The sequence below is a fragment of the Phacochoerus africanus genome, chromosome 5 (genome assembly GCF_016906955.1).
Source record: "Phacochoerus africanus isolate WHEZ1 chromosome 5, ROS_Pafr_v1, whole genome shotgun sequence".
In the NCBI taxonomy this organism is placed as follows: Eukaryota; Metazoa; Chordata; class Mammalia; order Artiodactyla; family Suidae; genus Phacochoerus; species Phacochoerus africanus.
The window spans coordinates 59,564,186-59,587,394 of NC_062548.1; the positions used below are offsets into that span (position 1 = coordinate 59,564,186).

General features: G+C 39.5%; 1 protein-coding gene across 2 annotated transcripts in view; it reads left to right on the forward strand.

Moving 5' to 3' along the window:
• MGAT4A (alpha-1,3-mannosyl-glycoprotein 4-beta-N-acetylglucosaminyltransferase A) overlaps positions 1 to 23,209 on the forward strand; it is a 104,169-nt gene that overhangs the window by 35,969 nt on the left and 44,991 nt on the right. For both annotated transcript variants that reach the window (XM_047781480.1, XM_047781479.1), the window contains exons 3-5: positions 6,308 to 6,475; positions 8,666 to 8,806; positions 16,958 to 17,091. In XM_047781480.1, the coding sequence (XP_047637436.1) occupies positions 6,308 to 6,475; positions 8,666 to 8,806; positions 16,958 to 17,091 (443 nt within the window). The remainder of the gene's footprint in view (positions 1 to 6,307; positions 6,476 to 8,665; positions 8,807 to 16,957; positions 17,092 to 23,209) is intronic.

Genomic DNA, 23,209 nt, shown 5'->3' on the forward strand with positions numbered 1-23,209 from the left:
GACATTGAGGATAGTACTGGCTACCTCAGTGCCATTCAGTGAGTGGCTTGGCATCACCTTGGAGTCTGTTAGAAATTCTCAGGCTCCACGTCAGACCTACTGCATCAGAATCCTCAGAGGTGAGGTCCAGAATTTTGTGTTTTAACAAGCTCTTCTTGGGTGTGTGTGTTTTTAGGGCCGCACCTTCGGCATATGGAGGTTCCCAGGCTAGGGGTCTAATTGGAGCTGTAGCCACCAACCTACGCCACAGTTACAGCAACACCAGATCCGAGCCACATCTGCGACCTACACCACAGCTCATGGCAATGCTGGATCCTTAACCCACTGAGTGAGGCCAGAGATCGAACCCACAACCTCATGGATACTAGTCAGATTAGTTTCCACTGAGCCATGACAGGAATTCCTGAGCTACCTAGTCTTGTTGCTAACTTATAGCTCCCCATTCTCATTAGAATTGTCTGTTCAGATTCTTTCTTTCAACCTATTTCATTAGGACGTCCGTCTTTTCTAGGCTTTTCTAGGCTGTCATTCTCCGAAAACACCTTCTGAATCCCGTTCTTTTAGTTTATCTTTAAGAGATCTGTAACTGGGAAATTGTCCATAATTTTATCTAGACCTATTTAAAAATGGTTTCATAAGAATGGTGAATGTGAAGCAAAATTTTTTCAAAGGCAGTGACTTCCTGCAGTGTACAGTTTATTAAATTTTGGAATCTATTACTCAAGGAGTTCTTCATATTTAAAAAATTTTTATCTCGATGAAATAGTTCAATGTAGAACTAAAGAACAGAGGGAGGGATGGACCACATGACTTGTCAACATTCTTTCCAGTGCTAGAATTTTATTATTTAATGAATATTTAAAGTTAAGAAATTTAAACTGGATTTAGGAGTTCCCACTGTGGCACCGTGGGTTAAGGACCTAGCGTTGTCGGAGTTCCCATTGTGGCACAGCGGTAATGAACCTGGCTAGTATCCCTGAGGATGAGTGTTCCATCCCTGGCCTTGCTCAGTGGGTTGAGGATCTGGCATTGTCGTGAGCTGTGGTGTAGGTCACAGACGTGGATTTCCTAGCAGGACTAGGTATAAAAAGGCTTTTCTGCAGAGTCTCAGCTTTCTAGGTGGCCTGTAGACTTGCTCTGTTGTCATGGAGAGAGCACTTTTAATAAGGAAAGGTGTAATTTGAAGTCAAGGATGGGTGTGAGAGAGAGATGGGAAGTGGCACATTCTGAGCCCTTCGTTAGCTGTGGGCTCGGGATTAAGAGTAGCAGCTAAAAAAAAAAAGAGAAAAAGAAAAGGAGCTCCCACTATGGTGCAACAGATTTGGCGGCGATTTGGGAGCTGCTGGGATGCGGGATGCAGGTTTGATACTTGGCCTGGCCCAGTAGGTTAGGGATCTGGTATTGCCACAGCTGTGGCTTAGGTTGTGACTGTGGCTCTGATCCCTGGCCCAGGAGCTCCATATGGCCATGGAGCAGCAAAAAATAACAAAGGAAAAAAAAAAAAAAAAAAGAGTAGCAGTAGCATCTGAGCCTGAAAGAAAATATCTGTGATGTTATCCAGGAGTCCGTGGGCCCAAGGGATTTTTTTCAAAAGCATGGCCAGGTCACCTCAAAGCAAGGGGGCAGTTTGGAATTTGGGGTGGGGGCATTTCTCTCTTGGCAGTGGCTGCTCTCCCTGCTGGGTAAGCCTGGCCTCTGGGAAAGTGGTTTCCAAAAGTACCAAGAAAGAGGATGTAGGGCAGAGACTACCTCCGACCTGTATCCCTCCTGCCATCCAAGAGCTACTAAAAAACTGAACCTATTTGCCATTCCGTCCTGCTTACTTTTAAAAAAACTTCTTATTGTTAAAAAAGTTTCACATGAAAAAGAGTTATAAGGATGGTACACATAACTTCTCTGCACATTTCACATTTTATGAACATTTTGCCACTGTCATCTTTCCATCTCTAGATATTTCTTTTCAGAACCATTTGAGAGTACATTACAGAAACCATGGCTTTTTACATCTAAATACATTTATTTCCCAAGAATAGAGAATTCTCTTACCTTATGACAATTCAGGTGTCACATTGAGGAAACTCACCATTGGCACAGTGTTAGACCATTGGAGTCTATCTTACCGGTACCTTTGTCCAGTGATGCTCTTTGTAGCCTTTATTTTTGTCTGGCCCAGGATCAAAATGTGGATGTAGTTTGTGTTTAGATGTCATGTCTCCTTTAGTCCCTTAAATCTGGAGCATTTCCTAAGCCTTTGTCTTTGATGACCTTGACATTTTTTGTAGCCCAGGCTTTTTGTTTGGTCCATTGTTGCTCACTTTGGACATATCTGATGTTTCCTTGAGATTAGGTGCAGATGATGCATTTTTGGCAGGAATTCCACATAAATGAGGTGTGTCCTCTGCGCATCGCATAAGAGGGAGCAGGCGTGTCTGTTCCATTGTTGCTGATGCGAACTCTGATCACTTAAGATGATATCTGCCAGATTTCTCCATGGTAAAGTTAGCATTTTTCCTTTTCTAAATTAGTAAGTACTTTGTGGGGAGATACTTTGAGATGATAGGCATATTCTGTTCCTCATTGAACTTTCACTTAACTATTTCAGCATCCACTTAAAAAATTGTTTTTGGAGTTCCCTGGTGGCTTAGTGGGTTAAGGATCTGGTGTGGTCACTGCTGTGGCTCTGGTTACTGCTGTGGCACAGGTTCAGTTCCTGGCCATGGGTGTGGCTAAAAATAAATAATTTACTTAAAAAATTTTTTATACAATTACAAGGTTACTTTCCTTATAGTTATTTATAGTCATTACAAAATATTGGCTATATTTCCCAGGTAGTACAATATATCCTTGAGCCTTTCTTACACCTAATAGTGTAGACCTCCCACTCTCCCACCCCTTATTGCCCCTCCCCCTCCCCACGGGAAAGCACTAGTTTGTTCTATGTGTGTGTCTGCATCTTTTTGGCTATATTCACTAGTTCATTGTATGTTTTAGATTCCACATCTAAGTGATGTCAGATAGTATTTGTCTTTCTCTGTCTTGCATCCATTTTTGATTTTTGCCTGAATCAGTTATTGTTATGACAATTAGCAAAGGGGTGATTTTCTAACAGTCATCATTCTTTCATCATTTGTGGACTGGCATTCTATTATAAGAAACACTTTTCTCTCATCTGTTAATTTTTTTTTTTTTAGGGCCACACCCATGGCACATGGAAGTTCTCAGGCTAGGGATTGATTTGGAGCCACAGCTGCCAGCCTACACCATAGTCATAGCAATGCCAGATCCAAAGCTGTGTCTGTGACCTATGCCACATCTGCAGCCTACACTGAAGCTCATGGCAACACCAGATCCTTAAACCACTGAGCAAGGCCAGGGATTGAACCTGTGTCTTCATGGAGCCTAGTCTGGTTTGTTACCACTGAGCCACAACCAGAACTCCTCATCTGTTAATTGTTATTTATTATTATGACTCACAGATTCTTATTTATTCAATAAGTTGTAATCCGTTACCATCAATATTTCTTGTGGTTCTTAAATTGCCTCAAATTTGGCTAGTGGGAGCCACTCAAGTAGCTTCCTGCATTCTTTTGATATGGCCTATCTTTTTAAAAAATAACATTTTCGGAACTCCCGTTGTGGCTCAGTGAGTTAAGAACCCAATAAAGTGTCTGTGAGAATGTGGGTTCAGTCCCTGACCTCTCTCACTGGGTTAAGGATCTGGCATTGCCACAAGCTGCAGCATAAATTGCAGATGCAGCTTGGATCCACTCTGGCTGTGGCTGTGGTGTAGGCCAGCAGCTGTGGCTCCTATTTGACCCCTAGCCTGGGAACTTCCATGTGCCGCAGGTGTGGCCCCAAAAGAAAAAAAAATTTTTTTAAATAAAAATAATGTTTTCTTACTTGATACAAGAATATTCCAGGTTCATCTTAGAGTTATTCCTCCAAAGGGTTCTAATTCTTCTTAGTGGCAGATGTCTGGAAACCACCGCCTTGGCACTGCCTACGTGCTAAGGGGTGAGGAGGGAAAAACTCCCAGGACAGTTGACTCATGCTAGCTTTGGACAGTCCACTTGGTGTAATCAGACCCTACCGCCAGTATCTGGACCTGGCAGTCAACACTATGTTCATTTCTATAGCCTCATAGTATGTTCTCATCTCAGAGAAAGCCTCCTCTTATTATTTGATCCCTTTTAAAAACATTCTCTCTTTTACATGAATTTTAGAATCATGTGTCTAAAGTCCAATTCCAAAAAGAATTCATTTTTGTTTTGTTTTGAAAGGTTTTCAGTTTATTATTTAGCTTAGGATAGGATTTGCCTTAAAGAAATTTTTTTTTGTTATACTTTTTACATTTTTCTGTCAATTTCTGCTGTACAGCTAAATGACCCAGTTTTTCATATATATATATATATATATATTCTTTTTTTCACATTATCCTCCATCACGTTCCATCACAAATGATCAGATATAGTTCCCTAGGTTATAGAGCAGAATCTCATTGCTGCTTCCCGCCACCCTCCAAGATTGGGTGTTCCCACTTGGAATTAATAAATGACTTCATTTTTTTTCTTTTCTCCCAGGCTTCTGGAAAAGGGGTATCACATAAATCTTATGTGTGTCTTATTGTAATTGTTCTAGTATAATTGTGTAGAGTTTTGTGTTTGTGGATGATATCCTTTTAACATTTCTTTTACTGGGAATTGACATGTATGGGCCTAAATTATGGATGTGTAGCAATGCATTTTATTTTATTTCACTGCTAACCAGGTAGATAAATAGAACCTTGATTGCACCCTCCCTTTTCCTAATCACAGTCCCTTCCTCCCTCCCTCCTAAAGCCAGGAAATTAAGGGAACTAGAGCTGCTTACGTTATTCAATACAAGGAAACATGAAAGTGCCATAAAATTCTTGAGAGATATTTAAGATAACTTAAATGTCTTAAATAGAGATACTTAAGGGCTTTTAATATATAAGGGACAAGGAATACTGTAATTGACTGTTTTTAAGTCTTGCTTTATGAAACATGAATATTTATTTTGTTCAGTAAGTCTGTTCTTACTGAGTCCATCCTTGAATAATGCAGAGATTACAGTGTAAATTAAAAATAGTCTTGGAGTTCCTGTCATGGCTCAGCAGAAACGAATCTGACTAGGAACCATGAGGTTGTGAAAGTTCGATCCTTGGCCTCGCTCAGTGGATTAAGGATCTGGTGCTGCCGTGAGCTGTGGTGCAGGTCGAAGATGTGGCTCGGATCTGGCGTGGCTGTGGCTGTGGTGTAGACTAGCAGCAACAGCTCTGATTAAACGCCTAGCCAGGAACCTCCATATGCCTCGGGTGTGGCCCTAAAAAAAAATAAAAATAAAATAAAAATTAAAAAAAATAGTCTTTCCAAGTTCTGTTTTGTTTAGATGTCAAGATAGTAGCCTTGAGATGGAAGTTGAAACTGTTGTTCTGACTTCATTTAATGAGGTTATGGAAATTGCTCAGACCACTTCCCCAGACTCCCTACCTTTATGAGCTGCGGATCAGGATAAATGAATGGTTTCTTTTCTGCCATCTCTTAGATTTCGGTGTCCAGCTCTGACCTGGCGCCTCTGCTCTCTGTGCGCTTTGTAACTGAGCTATCTCATACCATTGTTCCAGTGCCTACATTTGTCCTCGTCAAATCCACATTTATTGCCCAGGTCAGCTTTCCTGCCCTGTGATTCTCTCAAATTTGGGTAGTTAACTTTGAGGGTTATCTTCCATCTACCTGGTTCAGTTTTTAGAGATCAGGAAATTTGACCAAAGTCTGGCCTTGGGAGGTTTTTGCAGAATAGGAAGTACAGAGGAAACATTTAGCCTATGGAAATGAATGGTTACACTATATATTATGTCATATTCATTACATGATTACATATATTACCATCGTATTATCATCAGTACTTCGTCTCTCTGTCTTCATACAAGTAGGGTCTTATAGTTGTTTATACTTTTGAGAAATGATGTTGGTATTATGCTTAAAGTGGTAATTCCCAAAACTTGTCTTTTTCTGCTTACCTTTAACTTTCTGAAGTGCTCATCAGAGGTACTGACATGCTTACAGATATATGTAGCACTAAGGTAGTGGTGGCTTTGTCATGTAACTAATCAGGGCTCTTTCAAATTTTTAATTCTGTAGCAATTCATAAATGAATATCCATTTTTGAAAAATGTGACTTTAAAATAGCTCCCCTTACAGTTCTGTTTTGATTATAGTGTATTTAAAATATATATATATACACACATATATATATATACACTAATAACTGTTGGTTTTGCCTCTAGAAAAACTGATTGCTTATCAACGAGAATTTCTTGCTTTGAAAGAACGTCTCCGAATAGCTGAACATAGGATCTCCCAACGCTCTTCTGAACTAAACGCTATTGTACAGCAGTTCAAACGCGTAGGAGCAGAAACCAATGGAAGTAAGGCTGCATCGAATAAATTTTCAGGTACGGGCGAGACTTTTGGTTTTATGGAAGGATCATATTTTCAGGGGATGACGTGAATTATCCTATTCGACAGTTGCTAGAGCAGCTTATCAGCCAGTGTCTGTTACCCTTTACAAAGAGAAAAAAATCACCCAGAAAACTTTTTGTGTTACGGCACATTATAAAACAGCTTTATTAATGGCTAAATTTGATGTAAAGAGAGTAATATTCAGTTAAATTTCATTGACAATAGTGAAGAACCAGCATCTTTAAAAAACATTCCAGGAGTTCCCTGGTAGTCTGTCAGTTAAGGATCTCATGTTGTCACTGCTGGGGTATGGGCTTGATCCCTGGCCCAGGAACTTCTGCATGCCACAGGTGCGGGGGGCGGGGGGGAAATTCCGAATGATACTGATATTTAACTTGGTGTTTATACATGTTTCTGTTGTCATTTGTGCAGACTTCAGATGGACTCGGGGGGATTTTTGAGGTATCTGAAGTAGTTAATGCTCTTAAATATGACTTTTAAGACAAAAAAAGACTGTTTCATCATGGATACTTTTGGGAGTGTCTGAGCTGTTCCCTCTCTGAGAAATTCAAGTGAAATGAATGCCAATCATCTTCTGTTTCTTTGCTGTTCTTCTTCTAATGATAAACTTGATATATGTAGGTAATTGTTTGTCTGAAAATCTGTGTAATCTTCCAAGATTAATACACTTTTTCATGTAGCATTAGCTGCTATAATCCTTCACCATTAATTCCTCTCATCTTGGGATTCGCAACCTTCCCTTCCTTTATTTTTAAGGATTCATGTTCCTTTCTTCCCCTCTTGATTATAAAATTTGTATTATGGCACAGTAACATTTAAAATTATGGAGTGGTTAACATTCCTGGTTTTCTTCTAGTCTTTTTCCCATGCATATTCTTCTTCAAAATTGTGATTGTGTGTTTTATGGCCTTATTTTCACTCTTAAAATTATTAGAGCAGTTTGCTATGCCATTGAGTATTCTTTAAAAATACCATTTTTAACTGGCTATATAAATATGTCAGCTAATCATAGACCATAATAGGTTAAATATTTTTCTACATTTAGGAGAATAAGATTTTTATGGATGGCTTTTGTCCCCCAGTTTATAACTGTGAAAAATATCTCTCTATATAAATCAATTAAATTTATGGTAGGCTTTGAGTTATTTTCATTAGATTATAACGTTCTTAAAAACAGAATCTATGTTATGATGCCTGCTGATTTCTAAACACATGGTACAGTTGCTGGAACAAAATAGATAATCACTAAATAATTATTGGATGCATAAAATTTAAATTCCTAAAAGGAAAGTTACTTAATAATAGGTGAGGATTTTCAATGTTGTTCTGAATAGCTGAAACATCGATCGCATTATCACCCAAGTTTAATATGATCATTTAATCTGCTAGTTTAATTTGATAGGTGGGTGTTGGCTTGTAATTTGTAGTTGTTTCTTTAACATAAGAGTAAACTTTAATTTCATGTATGGTCATTATTTTCCTTTCACTTGAGAACTTTCAGATCTGAATTTTTGGAATATTTTAGTGGAGTTTTCATATTGTTCTGTATGAAATTGTTGAAGCTACAAGTCCTTACTGCTAACCTCTTTATTTAAAGGTTTCAGTTCTAGTTCAGTGGAATTTTAAAACAGCATTGCTTATCCTATCAAGGTTTTATTTTATATTAAATGGTTCATTGGTCCCTCTCATAAAAACTGAAAAATGATTTGAAAGTTATGAACTGTACCAAACATTCTCTACTTGTGCTCTTTAACTTACTGTACTTGAATTTTAAAAAATCTTCCACGTGAAATTTTGATAAAATTTGATAGCATCAAAAAGTGCTGCCAGTCATTGTAGTTGTTATTATCGCAATTTCATGAATGGGTAGTGTATTTGGAGTCTGTTCCGTCGGGCTTGAGTTCTGACACATTATACAAGAGTGATTCATACCCCACCTTCTCCTGGTACTTTGGCTGACCTTTTAACTTCATTCAGACTGTTCTCAACATTATAACTCTGTGAGGCGCTGGTTGCACAAGTGTCAGTGGAAATCCCATTCATCAAAGCATGAAAAGAAAATTCTTTCAGTTCTCATACATTTTTACTGCTGTGTTTGTGAAACCAGCAATTTCTACAAGTAAAATATTACCTTGGGTTGATGAGATGTTTCTGTGTTTCAGATGATACCCTAAAGCTATTAAAGGAGTTAACAAGCAAAAAACCTCTTCAAGTGCCAAGTATTTATTATCATTTGCCTCATTTATTACAAAATGAAGGGAGCCTTCAACCTGCTGTGCAAATTGGTAATGGACGAACAGGAGGTAGGTTTATTTTATTTCTTGTTGTGGTGGCATTCCTGGTCTCAATTGGGTCTTGGGAGTATTACATTGACCATTAGAAGTCTGGCAGGTCAAATAATAAAAATTCTTGATCTGTGCCTAGTAACTTGAAAGGAGTTGGACAGTTTTCTCTAAAGACCAGAGTAATAGTGCTGAAAAGGCTCAGGAGACATCTAGTTCAAGCCGTATCACTAGCAAAACAATGTTTAACCTTTCTATTTTAAAAAATGGGTAAGGAGTTCCTGCTGTGGCGCAGTGGGTTAAGAATCTGAATGCAGTGGCTGGGGTTGCTGTGGAGGTGCAGGTTTGATCCCCTGCCCAGCCAGTGGATTAAAGGATCTGGTATGTTGCAGCTGTGGCTTAGATTCAGGCGCTGGCCTGGGAACTTCCTTATGCCATGGGTGTGGCCATTAAATAAATAAATAAATAATAGGGAGGTAGAGAAATGATTTCTCTCTCTCTCTCTCTCTCTCTCTCTCTCTCTTTTTTTTTTTTTTTTGCTTTTTAGGGCTGCCACCTCAGCATGTGGAGGTTCTCAGGCTAGGGGTTGAATCCAAGCTATAGCTGCCGGCCTATACCTTAGAGCCGAGTCTTCGACCTACACCACAGCTCATGGCAATGCCGGATGCTTAACCCACTGAGTGAGGCCAGGGATCGAACGTGCCTCCCCAAGGATGCTAGTCAGATTCATTTCTGCTGAACCACGACGGGAACTCTGACTTTTTTTTTTTCTTATATCTTATTTCAATATTAATAGCTCTTACAGTCATCTCAAGAAAGTTTTTCATGCATCTGCCTCTACTTTTTCTTACAGAAATAAAGATATATCATCACTTACATTTAACCTTTCATGGAATAATACAAGTACTTTGGTTTGCTTCTTTTTTCTAAAATACCAAAAAGATAATTTGTAGCATATGTTTTCTTCCTCTTGTTAGAGCCGCCAGAGCTTCTTGAGTTTTCCTTGTGGGACTTGTTTACAATTCCTTTGTACTTTTTATTTCTTCATTTTGTCTTTGTTAATCTTTTATTTGTAGATTTTAGGATGTAGAGATGAAAATATTTTCGTCCCCTCTAACAAATGACAAACTGACTACTTCATAGATATTGAAATACATCTTTATGTTAGTATTTTTGAAAAGTTGATTTAATCTTTTATCTAATTCAATAGGATTCTTGGGTACGCTACTGTTTTGGGAGGGGGTAAAACATTTTCTAAGTTTAAGTTAAGGCCAGATCCTTAACCCACTACAGCACAAGGGAACTCCTCAGCCTTCTACTTGGAAAAAATGCACAGAAAAAGTAATTTTGTATGTAATGTCTGCGATTTTTGTGGAGCCCTAAAACCCACCTGGGCACTTTATATTAAGAACTTTTATTTTTTTTAGATCAGAGAAAACTGCTTTTTGCTAAAAATTCTGTCCTTCAGTGGTCAGGCTGGCTAAGGAACAGCACTCAGACCATCTAAGCCTTCCTAAGAGTAAGGAGGGAGAATAGTGCTTAGGGCAGCTACTGACCCTCCAGAGAGGGGCTGGGATTCTCACATACAGAACAAAAGGTTCCCACCTACATTATATCTGAATCCTCCTACGCATTTACAGAGGCAGGCTGCAGCAAATAGAGCAACTATGGATGGGTAAAAGGCCATCTTGTCCAACTGGGGTTCTCAGGTATTTAAGAAAGACAGCATCACAAGTGATGTAATGATTTATAGAGCAAGCAGAATATAAAATAAAAATAAAACAATACACTTTTAGAAGGATGAGAATGGAAAACTTGTAGGTACCTATTTTATTTATTTATTTATTGCTTTTTAGGGCCACACCCACAGCACATGGAGGTTCCCAGGCTAGGGGTCGAATCAGAGCTGCAGCTGCTGGCCTACACCACAGCCACAGCAACATGGGATCCAAGCCACATCTTCGACCTACACACCACAGCCCATAGCAATGCTGGATCCTTTAACCCACCGAGCGGGACCAGGGATCAAACCCGTGTCCTCATGGATACTAATCGGGTTTGTTTCCCCTGAGTCACAATAAGAACTCCCTGAAGGTACCTCTTTTAAAAGCATGAGTTAGAAATCTTTGTGTCTTTATTTAAAATGAGCATATAAATGGACTGATAAGCAGAATAGACATGGCTGAAGATCAAATTAGTGATCAGAAAGGTAGTTCTTCCAGAATGCCACATAAACGGCGTAAAGAACAGGGGTAGACACAAATTTTAACATCTTCCTAATAGGAATTTCAGAGGAGAGAACAAAGATAATAAAGGGAAGAAATAATCACATAAGTAATAGAAGAAAATTTCTTTGAGTTGAGGAAACATGAAGGCTCTTCAGTTTAAGAGCCTTTTCAGTGCTGAGCAGGATGGCTGAGAAAAGGCCCACCGCAGGTTATCTACCAAAGTGGTATTACTGCACAGTAGAAGATAGCAGGTAATTTAAATATTTACTGAAGTGAAAAAAGAAGTTCCCGTTGTGGCTCAGTGGGTTAAGAACCCGACGTAGTGTCTGTGAGGATGCATATTCAATCCCTGGCCTTGCTCAGTGGGTTAAGGATCCACTGTTGTGTGAGCTGTGATGTAGGTCACAGATGTGGCCTGGATCTGTTGTGGCTGTGGTGTGGGCCTGCAGCTGCAGCTCTGATTCAACCCCTAGCCTGGGAACTTGCATATGCTGCAGGTGTGGCTGTGAAAAAAAAAGAGGAGGGAAGTACTTTAGTTTTAACCAAAGGTCAAACAGTTGAAGACTGAGAATGCCAAATGAAAAATTTTCCTAAATTGTTCATGATTTTAAAGGAAATAAGTACTAGACTTTGAAACCTTCCTAGGAAAGTTGAAGAAAACTGAGATAACAGTTGATAGCTCTGTCAAATTATAAACAGCAGAAGGGAGTGGCCTTACCTATCTTACAACTGTAACTTAGATGATCTAGTGCAGAAGAGAGTAATTACAGATGCCCAATTAATGCTTGAAAACCTTGGACAGTTAATCAGTGGAACAAAGTACTTTACCCTTTGGCTCTGTTGTTTGGGCCCTTCATCCACCTGTTCTTCCTAAAGGGATGACATAGCCATATTGTCCACATTGCCAATGTATGTCTTTCAAACTCCAACCCTTTAGGGTGCATAGATTTTCTAGGTTGTAAGCCATAGAAGAGGACAGGCTGGGTTAGGCAGTGGTAACTAAAAAGCCCCGAATCTCAGTAATCGAAGTAATTTCAGGTTGTCCTATTTATTTCTGCTCAAAGGATGTGTTCATCAGGGTCAGTAGTGGGCTTTGTATACCACTGACCACCCAGAGATCCAGGCTGACAGAGCAGCCACCACCTCAGATGTCTGCTCTGTTCTGCTGAGGAGGAAGGATTTCATAATTCCATATGCTCAAGCACGTGAATTACACGTGATGGTGACTCACTGCCTGTTACGAGTCACATCCCCTCCCCAAGGGGACCTTACCATGTGCCCCAGAGGCAGGAGGAACTGTCTTTTTTGTGGCATTTTGTGAATTAACGAAAAGATATTGGATATTCTAATTCTGTAGATCTAGCTGAAATTAGTACTTTCCTTTTTAGTGCTTTTGGAATTCTTGAGTGCCTGGTTTAAACTAAAGAATTTAAATTTCACCTCCAAAACAGTCTATTTGGGGGGAAAAAAGGCGTCTTCTCTGAAACATGCTATCTAAATGCGACAAAACAGAAACAGAACAATCTAAGACTGTGATAGGAAATAGGGAATTTGCATCATGACCCCATGCCATTTTTCTTTTCATATGCTGGTGTCAGCAGGTCTGCAGGTATTTTGCATTTTCTGTAAACAAAGTTTTTCTTTTCTTTTTTTTTCTCTTTTTTTTAGGGCCTCACATGCGCATATGGAGGTTCCCAGGCTAGGGGTCAAATCAGAGCTGCATCTGCCGGCCTACACCACAGCCACAGCCTCAGAAGGGCTGAGGACGTGGCCAGATCTGAGCCACGTCCTCAGCCTACACCACAGCTCTGGGCAATGCCAGATCCTTTAACCCACTGAGCAGTGCCAGGGATCCAACGTATGTTCTCGTGGAAGCTAGTTGGATTCATTTCTGCAGAGCCACTATGGGAACTCCTAAACAAAGTTTTAAAATTTCTTATGTGTTAGCATTTCATAGGAATACTTTATGTCATAGTTCTTACTCTTTTAATCTATACCGTAAATATTTAAAAAAAAATTAAAATTCCAAGGTGCATTAAAGTAAATGGAAATTTGCTTCTGGGGTAACTCATCCTCACTCGAGGCACCTCAGAATGATCAAAACATAAATCTTGATATGGAGCCCTTTCCTCTGAAAGTCTGTTGTGCTCAGTAAAAGATTGCCCATCCAAAAAAAAAAAAAGATGAAAACAAAACGAAAGAAAAACAACCACCTATAACTGTAATAAAATTCATTGAGTAAAAAAAAAAAAAGATTCCCATCCTCCTTCTCAATCCCCCTCTTCCCTTGTCTGCCCCATCATCAGCCCCCTTGGTGGGGGTCTCCACCGTGTATCCCAGATCTGCTCACTCATCTCCGTCCTAAAACATCCTCATTCAGACCACCATCTTTTCCTTTAATTACTGCATTAACTTGCTTGCAGATCGCTCCAAAATACTTTTATGCTTTTAACACTTTTGTGTCGATTCTCCGCAAAATTGGGTTATTTTTAAAAATTACAAATATGAGGTGTTCCCTGGTGGCCTAGCAGATAAGGATTTGATGTTGGCATTGCAGAGGCTCAGGTCACTGCTGTGGCATGGGTCGATCCCTGGCCCACAAACTTCCACATGTCTCAATCTCAGTGAAATAAAAAACAAAATAAAATAATAAAATAAAATGACAAATTGCAAATTTTCACTCCCTCACTTACAGCCTTACAATGGCTTTCTCTTCTGCTCAGGAATAAAACTAAACTTAAGGTGCTATGTGATCTGATCCTGCACTAATTCCTCTGAATCTAGGTTTGTTCCACCTTAGATAGGTCTTATTCTTGCTGCTGCTTGGCTGTGTTAAGATCCTTCCTCTTCAGGGCCTAGCTGCTTCCTCCTGTTTTTCCTTGGCTCTTTCTCAGCTTTAATTCCCATCTTAGTTGATATCTAAGTCCTTCCATGACTGTAGTATCTATAGTTACCGTTCCTTCCCCATCCCCCATTCACTCTTTGTAATATTGCCACCTTTTAATTTGTATAGTGCACATCACCCTCTGAGATGATTTATCTTTTCCCTGTTGGAGGATGTAAGACAGTTCTCATGAAGACAGGGACCTTATCTATGTTGTTCTCTATTATATCCCTAACACCTAGAATAGTGCCTCACATTTCATAGAGGTTCATTACATCTGTTCAGAACAAATATAGCAAGTCCCTTTTTGAGCCCTTGAAAACTCCTCATTCCAGAATGGAAGAGGGGAATGTGGCATGGAAACTTGGGGAAATCCATTATGCTGTTTGGACCTTTGTATTCTGAACCCCAGGGTCAATGGTGGTAGCTTCATGGATCCATGATCTTTAAACTTCCTTCTAACTTTAGAATTCTATGACCCCTAAGTATTTTGTCATATCTCCAATAAATTGTCACATAATTAAGACATTTTTAACATTTGCAAAATGCTTCTTGATTAACATATAGCACATAGGATACTTGATTTTTCTAAGGTGTTATTTTTAAAAACTTACTGTGAGGAGTTCCCGTCGTGGCGCAGTGGTTAACGAATCCGACTAGGAACCAAGAGGTTTCGGGTTCGATCCCTGGCCTTGCTCAGTGGGTTAAGGATCTGGCATTGCCGTGAACTGTGGTGTAGGTTGCAGACACGGTTCGGATCTCACGTTGCTGTGGCTCTGGCGTAAGCCAGCAGCTACAGCTCTGATTAGACCCCTAGCCTGAGAACCTCCACATGCCTAGAGGGCGGCCCAAGAAATGGCAAAGAGACAAAAAAGCAAACAAACAAACAAAAAACCAACCAAACAAAAAAACTTACTGTGAAATACAGTCCTAGGAGGTCCCGTCATGGCTCAGTGGGTTAAGAACCCAACATAGTGTTCATGAGGATGCAGGTTCAATCTCTGGCCCCACTCAGGAGGTTAAGGATCTGGTGTTGCCACAAGCTGCATTGTTGGGCACAGATGCAAATAACTACTATACTGGGATGCACAGATCCAATGTTGCTGTGGCTGTGGTGCAGGCCTGCAGGTGCAGCTCTGATTCAACCCCTAGCCTGGAAACTTCCATATGCCACACAGCTGTAGCCAGAAAAAGAAAAAAAGAAAAAAGAAATACAGACCTACTGTAATGTAATATTTGTTCCTAAAAATTACCATGTGATGTAAAATTGTGCAATAAAATGAAAAAATGGGGTTGGGATCACAGCAGTCAAAAACTTTGTCAGACATTAAAAAAAAGATGAGCTAATAAAAACAGTGGCACAGTTTTGCATGTATTAAATGATTGAGAACTGCATAAATACTACAATAAATATATGGTAGTCTACTTTGAAAAAGACTAGAAGTTTGCTTGTTCAAGTGGGCTTCAGGGAGACTGCCTCTTGGAAACTTTCTGTGAAGTGGTACAAAGTGTGTTTCTGAAATCTGGTGGAGAGTCATCACCAAATGTGGATAAATGTTGTTCACAATGTGCAGGGAACTGAGGCGGCTGGTCAGTGTGGGATGTGTGTGCATTTGGGGTATTTCTACATGGCTTGGTTCAGTTTTCTGAACTCACTTCATTTTTTTTTTTTTGTCTTTTTGTCTTTTAGGGCCGCACCTGTGGCATATGGAGGTTTCCAGTCAAGGGGTCCAACTGGAGCTGTAGCCGCTGGCCTACGCCAGAGCCACAGCAATGTGGGATCTGTGCCATGTCTCTGACTGACACCACAGCTCATGGCAGCACCGGATCCTTAACCCACTGAGTGAGGCAGGGATCGAACCTGCGTCCTCATGGATGTTAGTCGGGTTCGTTAACTACTGAGCCACGACGGGAACTCCTGAACTCACTTCAGATGGGTGCAGTTTTTTATGTTCACCTAGTGAGTGAATGTTCCAGGGGCAAGACGGTAGGAGAGCAAATGTGAAGTCCATGTTATGCTCAAGTTGTTCTCTAATGTATTAATCATGAATGAACTATTTGCATTTCAAAATAGGCTTTGTGGTAGAACTGACTGAAACTGGGGGCTTAAAAAAAGTTGCATGAGCCATACAGTTTCCATATAGCTTCCTCAGTTTCGTAAATGTGCACAATTCCTGTAGCTTTAGTACAATGATCAAAACCAGGAACTTAACACTGAGGCTATGCTTTTAACCTTAGATATTATTCAGATTTTGTCATTTTATTATTATTATTGTTATTCTGTTCTTGGATCTTTTGTTTTCCCCAGTCAGGGACAGTTCCTCATCCTTTCTTTCTGTCTGTCTGTCTGTCTCTCTCTCTCTTTATTTTTAATGGCCACACCTGCGGCACATGGAAGTTCTGGGCCAGGGATTGAATCTGAGCCATAGCTGCAGCAACACTCGATCCTTTAACCCACTGTGCTGGGCTGGGGATCAAACCCACACCTCTGCAGCAACCCAAGCCACTGCAGTTGGATTCTTAACCCACTGTGCCACAGTGGGAACTCCTTCTTATTCTTTCTTTGTCCTTCCTGATCTTTGTGGAGTATCCCCCTAATTTGGATTTGTCTGACACTTCTTCATGGTTAGATTGAAGTTATGAATTTGGGAAGAAAACAGCCACAGAAGTGATGATATGTCCTCCTTAGGTTACCTTACACAATGTGTAAGATGTTAAGTTTTGAGATGTGTCCTAAGTTTTTAATCGTATAATAAAATCTGTTGTTTATACTTTAGCATCGTTTGTTTTTAACATGCAGTTTAGTGTCTTTCATCTTTATCAGTTGGTTGACATTATTTCTTATGGGTAAGCCATGTGGAAAAGAATTACGATATGATCACTATGCCCATATCTTTGATTACATTTCTTTCTGAAATGTACAGTAGTCTGTTTTGACCCCCCCTCCCCAATTATTTCTGTCAGTTTGAGAGGGTATAATATGTTTGAAGTATTTTTCTGTTTTTCTGTATTGTCTTTGTAAAATCTTTTTATATAGTTGCTATCATTATTTTGTTTCAGTTTCGATAGTAATGGGAATTCCCACAGTGAAGAGAGAAGTTAAATCTTACCTCATGGAAACTCTTCATTCTGTTATTGATAATCTGTATCCTGAAGAGAAGTTGGACTGTGTTATAGTAGTCTTCATAGGAGAGGTAATTATTTAACTGTTACTATTTTCTACCACTTGTCATTGCTAAGAGTTGAAACTATATTTTGAATATACTATTAGAAACCTTTTTTATAAAATGTGTGATGAGCAAAGTTAGATAATATATTCTATCTGATAGTTAAATGTAAGTCTAACTTGTCATGTTTGTGTTAATTTTTCTCCTGCAGTTACAATCCAGGAATGGTAGTATCTGTTGTCAGTAGGATAATGTTATGTACTTAAAGCTTTACGAGTCCCCATTTCTAGCTCTTTGACCTGAATCTGAAGATTTGCAGTTATGATATTTGGAGGTTTTTGGTTCATTTTTCTTTTTAATGGCTGCACCCATGGCATCTGGAAGTTCTCGGGCCAGAGATTGAATCTGAGCCACAGCTGTGGCCTATACGACAGGTGCGGCAACACCAGATTCTTTAACCCACTGCACTGGACTGGGGATCAAACCCACACCTCCACGCGATTCCAGCCACTGCAATTTTTTTTTTTTTTTGGTCTTTTTAGGGCTGCACCCTTGGCATATGGAGGTTCCCAGGCTAGGGGTCCAATCAGAGCTGTAGCCCCCAGTCTATGACACAGTCACAACAACATGGGATCTGAGCTACATCTTCGACCTACACCACAGCTCACGGCAACACCAGATCCTTAACCCACTGAGCGAGGCCAGGGATTGAACCCACAACCTCTTGGCTACTAGTCGGGTTCGTTAACCACTGATCCCTTTTTTTTTTTAATAATGACTTTTATTTTTTCCATTATAGCTGGTTTACAGTGTTTTGTCAATTTTCTACTGTACAACAAGGTGACCCTGTCACACATACTTGTATACGTTCTTTTTTTCTCACATTATCCTCCATCATAAGTGACTAGATATAGTTCTCTGTGCTATACAGCAGGATCCCATTGCTTATCAATTCCAAAGGCAATAGTTTGCATCTATTAACCCCAAATTCCCAGTCCATCCCACTCCCTCCCCCTCCCCCTTGGCAACCCAAGTCTGTTGTCCATGTTCTTTTTTTTAATTCAGTGAATTGTATTATCTTTATAGTTGTACAACCATCAGCACAACCTAATTTTAGAACATTTCCATCCCAAACCCACAGATTTTTAACCCACTGCACCATGGCAGGAACTCCATCTTTGGGAGTTTCAAAACCTGAGAAAGGTTTAGACTCTGTTGGGGTTTCATCGTCTCTTTATTCTCTCTACCCCTTCTCCGCACTTCCAAGATGCAACCACATTATTATTTTAAAAGTTAAGGTGCTACCTGGTGGCTTAGCAGGTTAAGGATCCACCGTTGTCACTGCTGTGGTGTGGGTTCGATCCCTGGCCCCAGAACTTATGCATGCTGTGGATGTGGCCAAAAAAACAGTCCCAAGTATCATGTGAATAAGAAATATTATCTTTATTGTATTTGCTTCTTTTAATCTCCTCAAAAGATATAAGGAAAGAGTAAATTTTTTTTTTTTTTTTGGTCTTTTTAGGACCATACCTGTGGCATTTGGAAATTCCCAGGCCAGGGGTTGAATTGGAGCTGCAGCTGCCGGCCTACACCACAACCACAGCAACACCAGATCTGAGCTGTGTCTTCGACCTATACCACGGCTCATGGCAACACCAAATCCTTAACCCACTGAGCAAGGCTAGGGATCCAACCCATGTCCTCATGGATAGCAGTCGGGTTTGTACTGCTACTCCACCGGGGGAATTCCTGGAAAGAGTAAATCTTGAGCAAGGAGCTTTTTTTTTTTTTTTTAAATAATAGGAAAAAGCACCCTGGACTGTATATTTCCTTAATTATTATAAAGCATTTCATAATGGGATGGGATTTAGAACCTCCTCTGGTTCTGATCCACCGATTGCCAACTTTTCAGTGTTTGTTGTCTCTTTTTAAATAAAAATATTCGTATGTTTTCTTTTATAGACAGGTAAACAGATGTATATTGTTCCAAACAATTATAGAAATATATATTGGAAAATTACATGTAATTCCTTTCTATAGATATAACTACTATTGCTATTCTGAAATACATATATCCTAGGAAATTTTTCCTATGGCTTGTATCCATATATGTAGATGGAGTTGTTTTGTATATTTCTTAATAGCATGGACATTTCTCCATGCTAAGATGAGTAGCTATCAGAGCATCATTGTTACCACCACAAAACATTCCATTGTATGGTTTTAACATCCTTTATTTAATTTCTGATTGACAGGCTGATTCAGGCTATTTCCACACTTCTGCTGCTCTTGTCACACTGCATTGAACACTGCTGTAAATAAGTGATGGTGCACATGTGTAGTTCCTGATGTGGGATCAGTTTCTAAATGTGGGATAGCTAGTAGAACCCACCCACATGAAGTGTTCACACCTGGGCAAGATGCCTGCATGTTGGACCAGTTAATACCCCCTCTTTCAGCAGGGCCCTGCCCCGTGCTCTGTAAGATATTTGCTTTGGCCGATTTTATGAGTAAAAAAATAATACCTTGCTTTAGTTTAATTTGGGTTTCTTTATTGAATAGAATTAGATGTCGGTTTATATGTATTTTGGCCATTTGTATTTATTTTTATAGCCTCAGCTCATTTTTTATTTATCATTTTTGAATTTGAGAAATTTTTGTATATGAGAGGAATGAACTCTTTGTCATTAACTCTTTTTTTTTCAGTTGAACTTTTTTTTGTTTTTCAAGTATAGTTGGTCTACAGCCTTGTGTCAATTTTTGTTGTACAGCAAAGGGACCCAGTCATTCATACATATACATTCCCTTGCTTATATTATCTTCTGGCATGCGCTATAGAGTGGGACCTCATTTCTTATCCATTCTAAATGTAATAGTTTGCATCTACTAACCCCGATGCAAACTCGTCCTTCCCACTCCTTCTGTCTTCCCCCTTGGCAACCACAGTCTGTTCTCTATGATATTAACTCTTTAATTAACTCTTTTGTCCAGTTTGTCTTTTGTATGAACTTCTTTTATGATGTTTTTTGTCTTTTATAGACATTTTACATTTTAAGTAATCCCCAGTTTGTCAATCACATAATTGTATGTCAGTAGAAATTGGTACAGCCTCTTTGGAAAGCGGTTTGGCAATAGCTGTTGAAATGTAAAGTTTACTCTGTGATCCCACATCCTGCTTCTAAAAATTGATCCAGTAGAAACATTTGCAAGTATGTAAATATATTCAAGCACCTCACACATTTATATAGCTCCTAATGTGCATAATGAGATGAAAAGAAAAAATGGTCTTGTGGGTTAAACTCAAGGCTATTAGTAACAGATACCTTGAGAGTTGGGGTTATGAGGGAGATACCACTTTCCATTCCATGCAGTTTTGTAAAATTAGATTTTTTTTTTTTTTTGCAATGAGTGTATTGATTTTTATCAGAAAAGAAAAGCCTTAAAATTTTTAAATTACAAATAAAAAAATATATCCTTATGGGTGTTCCCATTGTGGTTCGGTGGGTTAAGGACCTGATGTGGTCTCCTTGAGGATGTGGGTTTGATCCCTGGCCTTGATCAGTGGATTAAGGATCTAGCATTGCTGAAAGCCACAGCATAGTTCAAGATGTGGCTCGGATCCAGTGTTGCCGTGGCTGTAGCATAGGCCTCAGCTGCAGCTCTTATTCGACCTGTAGCCTGGGAACTTCCATGTGCTCATGAAGATTCAAGATCGTCTTGCTGAAGCCATTTATCTGATCACTAAGATGTAATAAACACTGAGTTTGGAGTCACATAATCTGTATTTAGGGTGTGGATTCTGCCACTAGAGCAGGTCATTTTCTCTTTCTGCCTCAGTTTCTTCATCTCTAAAATGAGAACAATGGGACTGAGACTTTTGAGTTCAACACTGTTGTGTGAAATGTGGTGAGACCACACTTAGATGGATTTTCGTTTACTCTAGTACCAGCTATTGAAATACTTTCCTGGAGAGTTCCCTTTGTGGCTCAGCAGTTAACAAACCCTACTAGGATCCATGAGGTTGTGGGTTTGATCCCTGGCCTTGCTCAATGGATTGAGGATCTGGCATTGCCATGAGCTGTGGTGTAGGTCACAGATGTGGCTTGGATCCCACATTGCTGTGGCTGTGCTGTAGGCCAGCAGCTGCACCTCCGATTCAACCCCTAGCCCGGGAACCTCCTATACGCCAAGGGTACAGCCCTAAAAAGCAAACAAACAAACAAAAAAAGAGAAACTTTTCTGTTTTGTGGCTATCAATGTCGTTTTTTGTTTTTGTTCATAGGTTTTGTTGTATCTCTCCCTTTTTTCTTGTTTTTGTGTACTTCTGTGGTGGTTGCTTCCTTATGAATCATCATTGAAGGAAATGGCTTTTTTTCCCCTAGGCAGCTGGTTTACAGGGGAGGAGGAACTGCAGAGTGTTTCACACTCTTAGGGTTTTTTTTGATCAAAGATTATGTCTTTGTAGCTGCAGAGACTCTGGCTGCTTCCTGCAAATAGAGCTAGTCTGCACGATCCTACGCATTAGTTTGGGTTATTGGAACTTTTGAGCTTGAGAATTTTGGTTGTTAATACTTGTCTTACTGAAAATAGAGTTTGCAGTTTTTTATCTGTTTCTCTTTGATGGTTATCCACAATGTCAGTGCTGTGTCCTGGGAGGAACTCTGTACGTGGGGTTTCATCTTTTCTGGTTAGACACTGTAGTGCACTTCCTTCCAGCCAGGTGTTAGTTAGCTGTGTTTTGGACCTTGTTCCACCCAAGGCACCTGAGAAGTAGACTGACTTCAGAAACAGTAGCCCTCTTTCTATATACTGATGTTTTCTTCAACTCTCATAGTTACCTGTTCATCATCTGTTTAAACAGAGGTAAGAGAACAGATTTCAGATTTCATTCTAAGTGTTCTTTCACTCACTGAACTAGCATTTATTGAAGTACTAAAATGAGGAAGGTGCTGGAGGAGATTAAACATCTTAAAAAAAAAACCCTATTAGACACTAGGTCATGCCCATAACTTGTAGTCTGTCATTACATAGGAATATGTTTTTCTATATTTGTCTCTTTTTTTTTCCTCCTTTTTGAAAAAAATATTTCTTAGTTATATATGCACATGGCTAAGAGTCTAATAGTTCAGCAAGGTTTATGATGCTAAACAGCAGTCTCCTGTCTTCATTCTTCCTACTCCATCCCCATTTCCCTTTCTTTTTCTTCCACAGTTTCCTCCCCCTCTGAGATTTTTTAGGTCTTTCAGCTCCAGCTCTCTGGCCATCAGATAAAGTAGAAAAAATTCATTGTGATGCTATTTAGTTGATGATCATTTTTTGATCTTTTCACAGAACCAACTTTGTTGACTTTATCACTTCTCTCTTTTTCTATTTCATGAACTTCCACACTAAGTACTACTTTGGCTGCTTCACATAAATTTTGATATGTCAAGTTTTAATTTTTATTCAGATCAAAATACTTTCTAAATGCTTTTTTCACTCATGGTTTATTTTGAAATGTGTTGTTTAATTTATACCCATTTGTGTGTTTCCCAAGTTTCCTTCTCTTGTTTGAGTTCTAATTCAGCTCCATGGTAGTTAGAGAACAGACTTTGCATAATGTCAGACCTTTTAAATTCATAAATACTTATTTATGGACTCGTATATGTTCTATCCTGAATGAGGGTCCATGTGGCTTAAAAAGAATGGATTCTGCTGTTGACAAGAGGAGTGTTTTAGGAATTCCCACTGTGGCACAATATGACAGGCGGCATCTTGGGAATGCTGGGACACAGGTTTGATCCCCAGCCTGGCGCAACAGGTTAAGGAAGGGTCCAGTGTGGCCACAGCTACACCATAGTTTTCAGTTGTGACTTGAATCTGATCCCTGTCCTGGGAACTCCATATGCCGCAAATGCAGGGTGGCCAAAAATAGAGGGAAAAAAAAAAAAAGGGAGGAGTATTTTATAGATGTCCGCTAGGTCAAGTTGGTTGATAGACTTGTACAAGTCTTCTGCAGACTTGCTGATTATCTGCCAAGTTGTTAGTTATTTCTGTTCTTTATTTTAAATTACAGATTACTGTCTGGTGTTTCAGTAGTATTTTTGGCCTATAACTTTTTTAGCAGCTAAATTTTTAAGATGTTTGCTTATGCATTGGTTATCAA